At 35.1% G+C, this 13,700-nt stretch overlaps 2 protein-coding genes across 6 annotated transcripts in view; one reads left to right on the top strand and one right to left on the bottom strand.

The window, feature by feature from the left end:
* The window catches only part of LOC110411949 (RNA helicase, ATP-dependent, SK12/DOB1 protein), a 12,462-nt gene extending 3,677 nt beyond the window's left edge, over window positions 1-8,785 (bottom strand). The window contains exons 1-16 of the mRNA XM_089782921.1: window positions 8,472-8,785; window positions 8,035-8,292; window positions 7,574-7,834; window positions 7,399-7,467; window positions 7,122-7,197; window positions 6,050-6,213; window positions 5,808-5,915; window positions 5,042-5,143; window positions 4,666-4,866; window positions 4,404-4,514; window positions 2,692-2,759; window positions 2,087-2,468; window positions 1,439-1,594; window positions 1,248-1,358; window positions 973-1,026; window positions 307-588 (exon numbers count right to left, since the gene is read on the bottom strand). Of these exons, the coding sequence (XP_089639047.1) occupies window positions 307-588; window positions 973-1,026; window positions 1,248-1,358; window positions 1,439-1,594; window positions 2,087-2,468; window positions 2,692-2,759; window positions 4,404-4,514; window positions 4,666-4,866; window positions 5,042-5,143; window positions 5,808-5,915; window positions 6,050-6,213; window positions 7,122-7,197; window positions 7,399-7,467; window positions 7,574-7,834; window positions 8,035-8,292; window positions 8,472-8,606 (2,538 nt within the window). The 5' untranslated portion in view covers window positions 8,607-8,785. The remainder of the gene's footprint in view (window positions 1-306; window positions 589-972; window positions 1,027-1,247; window positions 1,359-1,438; window positions 1,595-2,086; window positions 2,469-2,691; window positions 2,760-4,403; window positions 4,515-4,665; window positions 4,867-5,041; window positions 5,144-5,807; window positions 5,916-6,049; window positions 6,214-7,121; window positions 7,198-7,398; window positions 7,468-7,573; window positions 7,835-8,034; window positions 8,293-8,471) is intronic.
* Window positions 8,786-10,559: 1,774 nt separating this feature from the next.
* Window positions 10,560-13,571, top strand: LOC110412670 (uncharacterized). Of its 5 annotated transcripts, XM_021423266.2 has the most exons (7): window positions 10,560-10,722; window positions 11,335-11,438; window positions 11,547-11,655; window positions 11,825-11,974; window positions 12,449-12,512; window positions 12,629-12,758; window positions 12,858-13,571. In XM_021423266.2, the coding sequence occupies exons 2-7, from the start codon at window positions 11,335-11,337 to the stop codon at window positions 13,396-13,398; spliced, it is 1,098 nt and encodes a 365-aa protein (XP_021278941.1). In that variant the 5' UTR covers window positions 10,560-10,722; the 3' UTR covers window positions 13,399-13,571. The 5 variants fall into 5 exon arrangements, 2 of the variants coding, with proteins under 2 accessions (XP_021278941.1, XP_021278940.1); XR_002444879.2 differs by lacking the exon at window positions 12,858-13,571 and having other exon boundaries at window positions 10,563-10,722; window positions 12,120-12,512; window positions 12,629-12,716; XR_002444880.2 differs by lacking the exons at window positions 12,629-12,758; window positions 12,858-13,571 and adding an exon at window positions 12,120-12,226 and having other exon boundaries at window positions 10,563-10,722.
* The last annotated feature ends 129 nt before the right edge of the window (window positions 13,572-13,700 follow it).

Here is a 13,700-nt window from a genome sequence, read left to right as displayed (position 1 = left end):
AAAGAAAAAAAGAACCCAAACATGCAGAAAGATTAAATAGAGTGCTCAATGGGTTGAAATTAATCAGCCTGATTGACAGAAGAAAAAAGAGAAATTCACTAACTAAACCATATTATACCAGAGACCATGCAGCATGACAAAAAATCAGAGATGTCTAACATCCTCTATTAGAAAAAGATCTCTTATCCATGCACAGTAAAAATTAAACAGTCATGATATGCCAAATGGTGCAGAATAAGCAACATCACAAATTTCCAGATATTGGGATGTTAAAATTGTTTAATAGCAGGGGATAAACAGCTCCTATCCCCTCCAAAAACCAGAAAGCACCTTCAGTTCTTCCACACGAAGAAGATGCAGGATCATAATGTATGTCAATCGGAACTGAGATTCAAGCTTAGTTGGAGTTCCAGTTATAACATGTTTCAAATCCCTCTCTTCTGGGATTTCATCACGGCACATCACAATAACTGTACCAGTTTTATCAAGTCCTCTTCTGCCAGCACGACCTGCCATTTGAGTGTATTCCCCAGGGAGTACCTGTCTAAATTCCTTGCCATCAAACTTCCTTAATGTATCAAAGACAACCTGCAAAAAATCTTAATGCAAGTTAAAATCAGATTTAAGAAAGAAACCATATAAGTTTAACAAAGTGCATAGCTGTTAACATTATATGCTTCTATAACAAAACATTCTAACTTGCATAAAAGCACCATCTAGCATTTGCCAATCCTTAATACTTCAAACATTGGCACGCAAAAGAGAAGACATCTTGAGCAAAATAACAATATGTAGGCTCATATATGCCATATTCCATCCAAAAGGTCAGTTGAAGCAGAATAGACAATCTTGGTCTTGAGTCAATCCAATTAAGCAACCCAAGAAGGCACTCCAGGCTCGGAAATATGTAACTGTGATCCTGGTTTGCACCAATATATTTCCATTATTAGCAACAACATCAACATCACTCACCGTTCTGGCTGGAGCATTAACACCCATTGCAAATGTCTCCGTTGAAAACAAAACCTACAACACAAATAACGAGAAGCAATAACTAATCAAAGACCATCTAAACTGTCCAAAACAAAGTAAAATGCATGCTAAAACAATCCCAATAGAACCAAACTAAGATGGATTTCTAGACAGTTTTTGATAGCCACAAACTGCAGAATCGTTTTAAAAGCCCAAACAATCAAATGTAGATGTCACACTGCATAAAACCAGTCCATCAATTGAACACTTTTTACCTTAATCACACCTCGACAGAAGAGCATTTCAACAACTTCCTTCACAATTGGAAGCAAACCTGCATGATGCACACCAATTCCTCTGCAAAGAAGGTTCTGAACTCTGACAACCTGTACATCACAATCAAATTACAACTTCTGAAATAAAACGATTTATACAAATTTTAAATTAAATATGTAGAAGATGAAACCTGCGGTAAATTGCGATCAGATCCCTTCAGCCGTGAAAAAGCTTTATCACAAAAAACACGGATCTCACTTTTCTCTGAACTACTAGTGAGGTCAGTCCCGGAGATGCTGTCAGCTGATTTATCACATTGGTTCTTTGAGAAACCAAATATAACCACCTACACAATGATCAATCGCAAAAGTTTTCAAGCTAACAAGGAAAGAAAAGGTTAAAATGAGGGAAAAAGAAACATTTGGTGGTTCTATTCTCATATTTTTAATTAAATATGATAACTAATGAAGGCATTTAGGAAATAAATTCACACGGTCCCAGTTAAATTGGCAATGCAAAAGTGTGTTGATTAAGAATGATCATAAATTGTTTCTCACCCTTCATCACCAGAATGTAAATATCCACTTAAAACAGTCACCAAGGTAAAGAAAACAAAGACACAATGGACCAAACTGGATGGCAATGCAGTGAACATCACAAGTTTTGTAGCAGTGTTTGATTAAAAAAGACAATCCCATTTTTAAACAACATACAAGATAGGAGATAGAAAGAAACCAACTGAAAAGTGATTGTTGGCATAATTTTCAACTACAACCTAAACCAAACAAGCTGCACATTTACAGAACATGTTCAAACAAGATAGTGTAGCGTAACTTACAGGCAATAGTGACTGCTTTGAGAGCTTGTCAATAAGCATCAACCATGTTGATCTCCTAGATCCCCAACTATTCTGGCCACCTCCACTGCCTTGATTCCCCCAACCTGTCCCAGAATAGTTCCCCAAATTTTGCGGACCAGAATGCTTATTTTGTTTCCCTCGGTTAGAAATTTCACGTTTCTGACCTCGAGCCCCATCATGAACTGCAGAAGAACCAGTATATGAACCAGTACCGCCACTAATTGCATTGGAATTCTTTTTCTTGTATGCATCTTTAGCAGCCTTTAGTCCCAATGATATAAAAGTTTCACTTTCACATATTTTGTAAAGTTCTCCAGAATAAAACAGGCAATGCTCCAGTGGGACTGGTCTTTTTGTCGTCCTGAAAACGGAATTTACAGTGAAACATGATAGTAGTGTCAATAAGTTCACCCAAAAAAGATCACAAATCTTCTCTGCAACGGTTAAAAGATTTCGGCAAAAAAAGAAACAATAAAGGCAGGAGGGAAAGGTATTCAAGAAAATATCAATAGTTTCAAAAGACTAAAAACTACTTAGACAGCTGAGAATCTAGCTTCAACCACAAGCAGAGGCTTACTACTTACCCAGTGACACGAATTTTTTTTTGCTTTGTCCGACCAATCCAATCAGCAAATTCAATTGTATTCGGAACCTGTAGAATATAGTGCACTATATGTGTCAACCATGTGAAGACGGTATAAAGAGCAACACAGAAAGCTATGATTTTTTACACAAACAATGGATTAAAGAACTGAATAGCATAACTCAAGAATGATTGTTTTAATTGTTAATTTTCAAAAGTGACATTCACAAAATGGAAACAATCAAGAATATACTCTATTGCCAATGTTCATCACCAATTGTATCTGGTTTCATAAAGCAAAGTAATAGAGGGTGCTTCTCCCATTTACCCAATTTTCTATCCCCCACCATTTACAATAGGGAATCCCAGAAGCAAAGGTGCAAACGGTTCAAATTGCTTAAATAGACTTTATCTTAAATTCTTCGCATTCAAAATCCTTAAATAATTTCTTTTAAGCTTAAGAAAAATTCAAAATCTTAAATTACTTGACGATTAAAACTGATATTTTTATCAAGTATTTAAGGTGTTTTGAAATAACAAAATTGCTTTGAAACAAAAAAAAAGGTTCAAATTAGAATTTTCTTTTAAATGAGAAGCTACAAGGATCGATCCCAAGGGTCAAGAGATCAATCCCTTTGAGAAAGAGTCTAAAAGATCCCTTACTACCTACTATGGATCAATCCCATCCTTTGAGGGATCAATCCCCACCTCACAAAATTCAAATTTTTATGCAACAAATAAAGGCAGGATTGATCCCTCATATTGGGATCGATTCCAAAATTATCTGTTGGAAGTAAAGTATGCAGATTTTCAACAAAGCAACAGCTCTTTTTGCATTTAATGCTACCCAACAACTCCAAAAGGCTTTCTAAGTATAAGTACACCATCTTTGGGTCATATATGAAGAAAAAGAATAGAATAAACAAGAAAAAGGGTTGAGGGCAAGCATTTATTTCATTCTTTTAGACTTTTCCTAGCCTTCACGTGATCTTAAATCCATTTGAGTTTTTGTTCCTATTCTTTGTAATCATCTTTGACATTGTCACTTTGCAAACTTGCATTCACCAAGCAGTATCCACCAATTAGAGGTCTTCTTGCTTTGTACATTCACAAACACTCAAATCCTTGAGAGAAAAGGAGATTATACCTTAGACTTCAAAACGTATACACTTCACTCTTTATCTTTCGCATCTACTTTCAATTAGATATTTAGTGAATTGTTAATCATCTTTACATGTTGTATATTTCTTTTGAAGTTTATTATGTGAAGAAGATCTTGGAAATCCAATTTAACAACGCCCCCCCCTCCCTTGGATTATTCATTCTAATTGAGCTAATAGTTTGGTATGTTGATGAAAATTAAATGTTGAGTAAAATGTTTATCGAATCTTTATAAAGAGAAATATGATTCTATAAGTATTTTGTATTGATAATAGTTAAAAAAGGAAAGAATATAAGAATAATGTAATTAAATAACACTTTTTTTCTTACATAAATTTGACTTAATACATCAAGTAGCTTTTATCTACATAAGATTTTCAACATTTTTCATTGAAAATCTTTCATTAAGTGGTTTTTAAAATTAAATTATCAAACTCATTGAAAAATATAAATCACTGAAAATATTAATTTTCAATGGTTTGACAACTTTTAATGGTTTATCAAACACACCCTAAGCTGATAAAGGAACTCTAATGCTAGAGAAGAAAGTACCGTGGCTGAAAGGAGGATGATGTTAATATGTTTTGGAAGCATGATTATGACCTCTTCCCAAACCACGCCTCTTTCAACATCATTCACGTAGTGCACCTCATCAAATATAACCTATATCCATATAGTCAAACAAAAAGCAACATTAAGAACTCATTAGCTTTTATAATTATAAATTACAAAAAAGAACAAAGCATTGAGCAACAAAAGAAGTAATGAAATAACAATTTAAAGGGATGCCACATAAAACAATCCCCTAATTTACCCATTCAATATCGCGAATAATATCCGCACCCCGATAAAGCATTGACCTTAATATTTCAGTCGTCATTATGAGACAAGAAGCCTCGGGCCTCAAACTAACATCACCAGTGAGAAGACCAACATCAAATTTCCCACAGAAATCTCTATACTTCTGATTGCTGATTGTTTTAATTGGAGCTGTATACACAGCTCTAGTGCAATGCTGCATGACATAAAAGCATCATCAAAAATCTTGAAACTAAATCAAATTTGCCAGAGAACTTCAGAAATTATGGAAATCAAAAAGATATGGCCTCTAGTTCTTAACCAATGTAAAGGATTCAACACATCTACTACTAATGGAAACAAAACAATGTCTATAATTTTGATTATCATACTTTTGACGCCAAAGCAAATGCATATTCCGCAACAACTGTTTTTCCAGCAGATGTATGAGCCGCCACAAAAACAGACTCCCCCTTTTCCAAATAATAAATAGCCTGGAATCATCACAATAAACAAAAGGCTTATGTAAGCACAGTGTTACATAAGATTAAGAATTACCCTTCAAGCAAAACAGACTGCAAGTCATCAAAGGAAAAGCAATAAAAGCAACCCATACAAAGGATTTAGAAGTGGGTAAACCTAAGGCCATTACATAATCCCTGTGTGCTAATAGGAACTCCAAAAAAGCAGGATTTCCTTGAAGCATTTATGATACCCAAATTGTATTCAGCTCAAGAGACAATTTAAGTTAAACAAAACAAAGAACTATCAAGCTCATACAAAATGGCAAAACAAAAATGAATCCAATCAAGTAAAATTGCACTGCTCAATGTTTTAGTACACGGGGAGAAAAGTCTAATAGAGATCAATGACACTTTGAGAGTTTTACAAGCTTGAGCAATAAGAAAACCAAACGGATGACATTGACAAAGAAATATATTTTGAATATCACTTTACCAGTCAGGCTTCCACTAAAATGCAGAAGCTTAGGAGAATTTGAATCATGTAAAAGAATCCATTTCCCTTAAAGGACTAAAGGATCAATGAGGTTTCATTTCCCCGGCCAAAGTTACTTTCAGAAGTCAATGTCATTTTCTACCCTAACCATGATAAATCTATTGCATTCAAATTATAGAACAAAATTTGCACGGCAGATACCTCCTTCTGGAATGTATCCAATTCAAAAGGATATTCAATTGCCATGTCAGGAACTAGTTCGTAAAAGTGATCAGCAATCCCTTCGCTACCTCCACTAACAGCCCAAGCCTGCCAATAAATGGTCTCAATAACCAAAATCATTACCAAAAGGGAATAATAATACAAACAGACTGCACAGGTAGGAGAGTGTTCCAGATGTGACAAATTGTTGTAAACTGCAGTTTATTTTTCAATTACTTTACCTCCTTTTGTTGCTGACCACCCCCATCACTTTTCTCATCTAATCTTTCTGCTTCAACTGATAAAATCTCATCCAAAGCAGATGATCCAGTATCAAGACTGTTGAGAACATCAGCCTGGTTTGCCTCAGCTTCTGACTTAACAGAATCTGATTCTGTTGAATGCCCTTTTATACGCATTGCATCAGCAACAAAACCAATGGATTAAATGAACAAATAAGAGGGGGGAAAAAACAAAAAATGTCAGTCAAACAAACTTTTCCCAGACCCTAGCTTGCAAACCATGTTATAAGATGAGTACAATAGAAGTTAAATGTTCTTTCATGGGATAAGTGTTCCTGGCATTTCTTACATGAACAAAGCAAGCTTTCAATTTTTGACCTGTCTTCTAAGGGTGCAAAGACACGTGCTCAATGTAGAGAAAGGTCAATCTTTAGCAGGGTAGATACAGACTACTTAAGATCAGCAGTTTTTCTCCAAGGTAGCTTTGAATATTGTACCCAACTGTTAAAAAGATCCACAGGAAAGTTTCCAAACACATGCGACTTACTGTTATCCCAAATACAAAAACCATCCATAATTACCCAATGAAGCCAAGATATAAGCAGGGATCTAGAAAACAAATACAAAAGTTCTTTCATCATAACATATATAATTTTTTTCTTCAACCTCTTGCCTATTGGGTTTCAAGTCTTTACAATATAATCCACTAAATAATTAAAAACAGGTTATAAAATTTTAGCAAGCACCAACCTCTACAATCTTATCAAGATCAAGAACAACCTGATACACTGCAAGTCAGTTTACAAGAGCCCAAAAAGGCCTAAACTCCTTCACTATCATGCTCTTCCTCCCCCACCCCACCCCAAAAAAAAAAGAAAACAGAAATGCATTCGCACATCTCTAATGCTAACTATTCTCAGAATCTCAACCATGCATAGATACAATTTATTTTTTGTCAGCCAAACAAAATTAAGGCGAAGCTCTTCAAGTACTTCATACTTTTTTGCCCATGAGATCACAACTTTACAAGCAGATGCATAAATGAAGAGAACACGGTGCTAGTCATGCATACCATCTTTCTCAAATTCTGCAACATCCTCTTCCCAAGCTTTCTTGAACAAGTCGTCAAATTGTACAGACAACTCACTCTGCAACCACCATGAATATGGAAGGCACAAATTAAATATGAGGCATGTGACAATAGATAAATGATATTTATACATTTTTCATGATATTACCAGGTTCAAGTTCATTCCGTCTAGACAATATGTACCTAATGCAAAGTCCAATAACTAATAGATTGGCAGTAGTTTCAACAGGAATATAACCCAGCAATCCAAAACACTGACCACCTTTTCAACTGATGTGTTATTGAGTGAAGTTCGGTCCTTGTAAACATTCCATAAGCAAGGATGTGCCTTCAAAATTGGAAATGTAAAAGAATTAGGAACAAACAAAAGTACAAAGACCTTATGATTTAAAAGAAAATTTTTTCCAAGTTCAATAATGTATTAAGAAGATTACCGCAAGATCACCAAGGTTTAATCCTTGCTTAAAGCCTGGAGGAATTGTTTGAACAGGACCACCATTTAGCACCTCACTAACCCACTCACCATTACATGCACCATCCGGAAGAATCCTCTCTACAGATTGATCCTCCAAGCCTCCTGGACGAAAAGGGCGTTTATTAATGCTTCCTCTTACAAAATCCTTGGCAGCACCACCAACCGTGTGTGGAAAAGAACCAGAAGCTTGACCCCCAACTATTAGTTCTGACACATCCACCTAACCAATATAAGATTATAATTCTACTTATCAAAAAATAAATAAATAGAAATACCAGGGGAAAAGAAAATTCCTATTCTCTGGACAATGTCAAAACAAAGATAGGAGAAAATAACAAAAAGTTTATGATAAGCTTTTCTTTGATTTCCTTTTCCGAAGGAATACATACAAAAGACAATAGAAGCCATTGCAAATCACACCTGCAATGAATTAGGTTCCCACTTTCCTTCAACTGATCCCCCTTTGCACCGTCTGAAGGGTAACTCCCAGACTGGAACCATAACAGTTCTTGGCAATGATGGCTCCAATGGTATTTTTGCCCTTTCAAACCAGTCAAAATCCCATTGCCTTCCAGCTTTTTCTGGAGAAAAGGCATCATCGTCCAATCTTGGCAAAAGATATTTCTCCTTTATATGTTCCTTGATCGATTCCGGTGTTTCCCTGGGAAATGCAGGTGGCTGAAGCACAAAGAAATATACAAGAAACTAAGTTACTACAAAACCCTAAACAACGGCAAAGCAACTCTGAACCTAAACCTTTTCGACAAAAAAAGAAAGGCACGAAATGTAAAAACAAACAGTAGTTAACTGTTTGCATATGATTAAAGTGAAAGCGGAAAAAAAACAAAAATACTTACGAGAACAAAGTCGGGGAGAGTTTTGATAGGGTTATCACGCTCCTCGGTGTAGAGAGGCTCGACTCTGAGGTGGCCGCTGTGGCCGGAGAATCCGACTCGGAAACTGAATCCGTTTGCTGCTTGGATCGGTTTCATTCGCCTGTACCGTGATGTTCCAGGAATTAACCGTTTTGTGTGGCGGTTTGGTTTCTGGTTTCGATTCGAAAGCTTTTTCGCGGGTTTTGAGTGACGTTGAAAGTACAATTTTCTGAGTGCTACCGTGCATTTAGCAGAGCCTGGGGCTTGTTCGGCTGGTACCAATTCGAATTATGCAAGGAGAGTGAATCGCGAATAAACCAGCATTTGGACTGTTGACGTGATTCTGAGCTTAAACCTGGGCTTCTGTTCTACAATACAGACCCACGTGAGGGCCCAAATATTGACTAGTCATCGTTCTGAAAACACAAAATCGGCCCATACAGCCCAGAAATTATCTCAAACCGGCCCATTCAACCGAATCTTTGATCTTTTAGGGTTAGGTGAACAAGCATTACATACGACAGCCCCTCTAACCAAATTATTTTTGAGAATTTCATCCTATTAACTATATTTTACTCAAAACTTTAACTTTAAAAATAATAATAATAATATTATTATTATTATATAAATATAAACTATTAATAGTTATATAAATAAATATGAATACAATATGATTAATTAAATATATCAATATCCTAAATGTGAATATAAATAAAATTATTAAATATATAACAGAATATGATAGATCTAATATATTTATTAAACAAGTTCGCTAAAATTTTATATAACATGATTTATAACTTATTTTAAACTATTATGTTATTAAAATTTTAAACATAATAAATTTAAATAAATTAAAATATATACAATTATAGATAAAATAAAATATCATTATTCAAATTTAAAACAAATTATTATAAAAATAATTTTCAATAAAATAATAATATCTATAAACCATAATAAAATCTACAAACATCATAAATCATAATAAAATAAACCACCACTATCAATAACCATATAAAATTATTTATATATAAAGATTTAACGAGTCAAATCATAAATAAAAAAATAAATAAATATAAATAAAAATTTTATTTCTTTATAATTTTATAATATAATAACAGAAAAGAAGAGAGAAAAAGATAGATGAAAATTTTTTAAAAAATTAAGTAAATTTAAATGAAACTTATAAAATTATTTTATTGTTTTTTCATTATATTAATTATTTAATTAAAAATATATAATATAAAAAAAATTTAAAATTTTTAAAAAAACTATACCCCTTCCATTACAAAAGGACGCTCCACCCATGCATCTATTAAATAAACAAAAACAATTATTTATAATTTTAATAATTATTTTATTTTTTATTGATATGAAATATAAAATATTTTATTTTATCTAATATCTCCATAAGATTCTATGTTAATAAACAATTAAATAAATTTTGAAATTGTTTATCACAAGTTATCTAAAAATTAAGCTTTTTTTATAAAATTGATTGTTGACAACTATAGAATTGGCAGTCATAGGCCGACTTAACCAAAATAATTATTGATCTTAGTTAAAATTGGGTATCAGCAAAGGATTAGAATTTAATAAAAATTTAACCTTACTCAAAAAATTCGATTTTCTCTTTCGTAAAAAATTGCATTTTATATATATATTCAAAAAAATTGTCAAAAGAGTAGTTAAACTGACAAAGATTTGCTACTTTCGACTATTCACCATTAGTTATCGAAAACGTGTATTCCAATTACAGGTCACTATTTTGTTTATAATAAAGTGGCCATAATCTACGGCGGAGATCTTAACTTCATCTCTGTCCGTTGGATCCTCCCAAGTCGATCACGTGTTTATTCAAAACTAGCCACGTCGATTCATGGAGGCCTTTTTTGTCACTTCACTCTTTGCCGGCTCATCAATTATATCCTCCCATACCATCAAAGTCTACACGCGTAACTTTAAGGAAGCCCGTGAAAATGACCAAAATTCCACGGCCCACGGGCTTGAAGTGAAGAATTCAACCGGATTTTAATGCACTCCTCACGTCCGAATCTCCAGAAACTTCTGTCAGGGCCCCTTACTATATTTTTAATAATATGAACTTTTGGCTATCTTTAATCCGTCCTGAAGAAATCTTCTGCTGTGCAACAAAACAAAGTCTTCGCCCCAGAGAAAGAGAGAGATCTAAACGACTCGATCTTCAGCGTTTAACTGTCCATTCTTGAAGGTAAGTTATCGATTATAATTAATTTATTGTCTTGCATTTAATCGATTTTTATATAATTTTTCCAAAGTCGATCTGTAAATCTGGTGGCGGGTTAATATTTTTTCATGATTTTTATGTAATTTTTTTACGGTGAAATTGAATTTGGCTTCGATTTTAAGATGAGGGATCGGTTTGGCCTTAAATTAAAATCGCTTAGCTTAGTTGCTGAGAGGAGAGTTTAATAGAGTTTATGTCAATCTTGTATTTCAAATAACAAATTTTGAAGAAAAAAATTCACTTAAATGTTTAATAAGTAGAAAAAATTGTTTAATTTGCCATCTTTCTATATAATAAAGATTATAAATTCGTGAATCATATAGTTTGAAATTTTCAATCGTGGGTCGTAAATTTCTGATCGATCGGTATATAAAGATTAAATTGAAGATTTGGAGCAACAGTTTGAGAATGTGGTGAATTTTGTTCTTTTGAGTGAAAGAAAATGCTTTTCTTTAGCCCCTGGACATAATTTTCAATGTGAATTAGTTATGTATTTAGATTATAGGGGAGACGCTGTAATTGGAGGTTACTGTTGGGAAATTGTTACTGAGCTGAGTTTTATATTCATTTTTCCAGATGTCGTACTCTAGGAGGTCAAGGTATTCCCATTCTCCTTCACCCCACAAGAGGTACAGCAGGTCTGTCTCAAGATCTTTGTCGAGGTCAAGGAGCCGATCAAGGTATCATTTATTCTTCTGGTTCTGCCCTTCTGCTGCTTATTGTGGCTTCATGTCTTAAGATGTTGAATTGCTGATAATTGTTTGCCCATTTGATTTTTCGGTTGGTAGGAGTGCTGAAAGTGACGTTGAAAATCCTGGGAATAATTTGTATGTGACAGGCTTGTCACCTCGCATCACGAAGAGAGAGTTGGAGAAACATTTTGCTAGTGAGGGAAATGTATGGATGAGTATAACTTTCATTTTGTGTATCTTTATGTTCTAAGTTTCGGAGTTTTAGTTAAAAAAAATCATCTACAAATGTAATATCATTTAACAATGTTTATGTATCGTCAAAAGCTATGTATATGTGCTTTCTGAGTTCTTACAATGAGAAGCTTGATATATAGGTGATTGATGTCCATCTTGTGGTTGATCCATGGACGAGGGAATCTCGTGGATTTGGGTTTGTTACAATGGCCACTAACGGAGAAGCTCAACGCTGTATCAAGTATTTGAACCGCTCTGTTCTTGAAGGACGTGTTATTACAGTGGAGAAGGTAAATAATTGAGAATTTCAGTTTCATCTTGATTAATGGCTGCTGTGATAGTTATTAGTAAACTGCTCCTTGCTTAAAATTGCATAAGAATTATGGATGGTCAGTTCTATGACTTTGAAAGTTGTTTGCTTCTTTCCACTTGAAGTTTTTGTGGCAGCAGGTTAGCTGTGTGTAGCAGCTCTTCACCAAACTTCAAAAGTCTTACAACTAACCAAACAAATCAAACACAACAACAAGTATCAGACTGTTAGGGTTGTATGCCCTGAATTTCTCTCTTTATTTAGCAGTTGTCTTTTGCTGTTTCATTTATTCTGCATGTTGATCTATTTGTTTATGTTTATTTAAATTTATCATATCTGTTTGGGGGAGAAGAGAAACAATAAGGAAAATCAGCCATAGGCTCTTGCAACACCCCTTATTTGTGGACTGCTTGGTAACTGCACAATCTCATTCTTTGAGTTTTGTTAACTGCAGGCTAAGAGGCGGAGGGGGAGAACCCCTACTCCAGGAAGGTATTTGGGGTTGAGAACCATTCGAGGTATGACTCCTTTCTATTAATTTTGTAATTGGTAAATGTTTTAAGTTATCTGAATCAGTTCTAATATTCTGCCAGCCAACTAGATCATGTTTGATAGTTTTCTTCTGTGCATACAGTGCGTCATCGATCACGAAGCAACTCTTCTCGTCGATCCCCTAGCTATTCACCTTATTCAAGGAGCCGGAGTCAGTCACCTCGTTATTCATCTGGTAGGAGTAGGAGCAGATCTTACTCCCCTCCTCACAGGTCTTACTCACGTTCTCGCTCCCCTTACAGCAGATCACCAGATGACTGCTACTATAGAAGACGTGACCATTCCTACTCTCCTGATGATCGGTATTACAGAAGGCGGGATCGTTCCTACTCACCAAACGATCAGCACTACAGAAGACGGGATCGTTCCTACGCACCTGATGATCGGTACTACAGAAGACGGGATCTTTCCTACTCACCTGACAATCGGTACTACCGAAGACGGGATCGTTCCTACTCACCAGAGGATCGGTATGGTAGGAGGCATGACAGGTCCTATTCTCCATATTGCTCGAGGTATGATTCACCGGCTGATCGATACTATAGACGACACCATTACCGTTCCATTTCTCGAAGCCCTACGCCGAGGAGAGGGTCAAGGAGGAGCCATTCTCGTAGTGTGAGCCCCAAACGTAGAACCAGCTCAAGGAGGAGTTACCCACGTAGCACTTCGCCTGTAGAGAGGAGGTCAAGGAGGAGCTACTCACGAAGCATTTCTCCACCACCTAGGAGAAGCTCTAGGAGTTCCAGACAGGAAGGGTCTCCGGACCGCTACTCTAGAAGCAGAAGTGCAAGTCCAACTTCCAGATCTGTTTCAAGATCAGTTACTCCTAGGTCTAATTTTTCATCCTGAGGATGGTGAAGGATCTATGCTGCTTTAATTCAGATGTTGAGCTCCTTTCAATAATTGGCGTTGTTTCCTATGCTGCTTGTTTATTAGGGAGTAGTTACGCTTTGAAACTGGTTCATGTGGTGAACTCATTTGTCAAATATCACTATAAATTTGCGCAACCTCATTAGTCTTGATCTGATGAGAATGGTTACCGCTTTGGGTTGAATGGTTTCGTATGGATGATAATTTTCAGTTTTATATATATATTTTTTGGTTTTTGTAAATGCGAATAAGAAAAAAATCAAAATTAAGAATAAAAGATA

Source organism: Theobroma umbraticum, unplaced genomic scaffold (genome assembly GCF_002168275.2).
Source record: "Theobroma umbraticum cultivar Fairchild unplaced genomic scaffold, ASM216827v3 scaffold_95.0, whole genome shotgun sequence".
Lineage (NCBI taxonomy): Eukaryota > Viridiplantae > Streptophyta > Magnoliopsida > Malvales > Malvaceae > Theobroma > Theobroma umbraticum.
Note: the sequence above shows the minus strand (reverse complement) of the source record. Positions and strands in the feature narration are given on the sequence as shown.

Bases quoted from the DNA above. Each gene is read 5' to 3' on its own strand.
- LOC110412670 (XM_021423265.2), top strand. From the start codon at position 11,335: ATGTCGTACTCTAGGAGGTCAAGGTATTCCCATTCTCCTTCACCCCAC. The intron at 11,439-11,546 runs GTATCATTTATT...TTCGGTTGGTAG, and splicing joins AGGTCAAGGAGCCGATCAAG to GAGTGCTGAAAGTGACGTTG. The intron at 12,513-12,628 runs GTATGACTCCTT...CTGTGCATACAG, and splicing joins GGGGTTGAGAACCATTCGAG to TGCGTCATCGATCACGAAGC.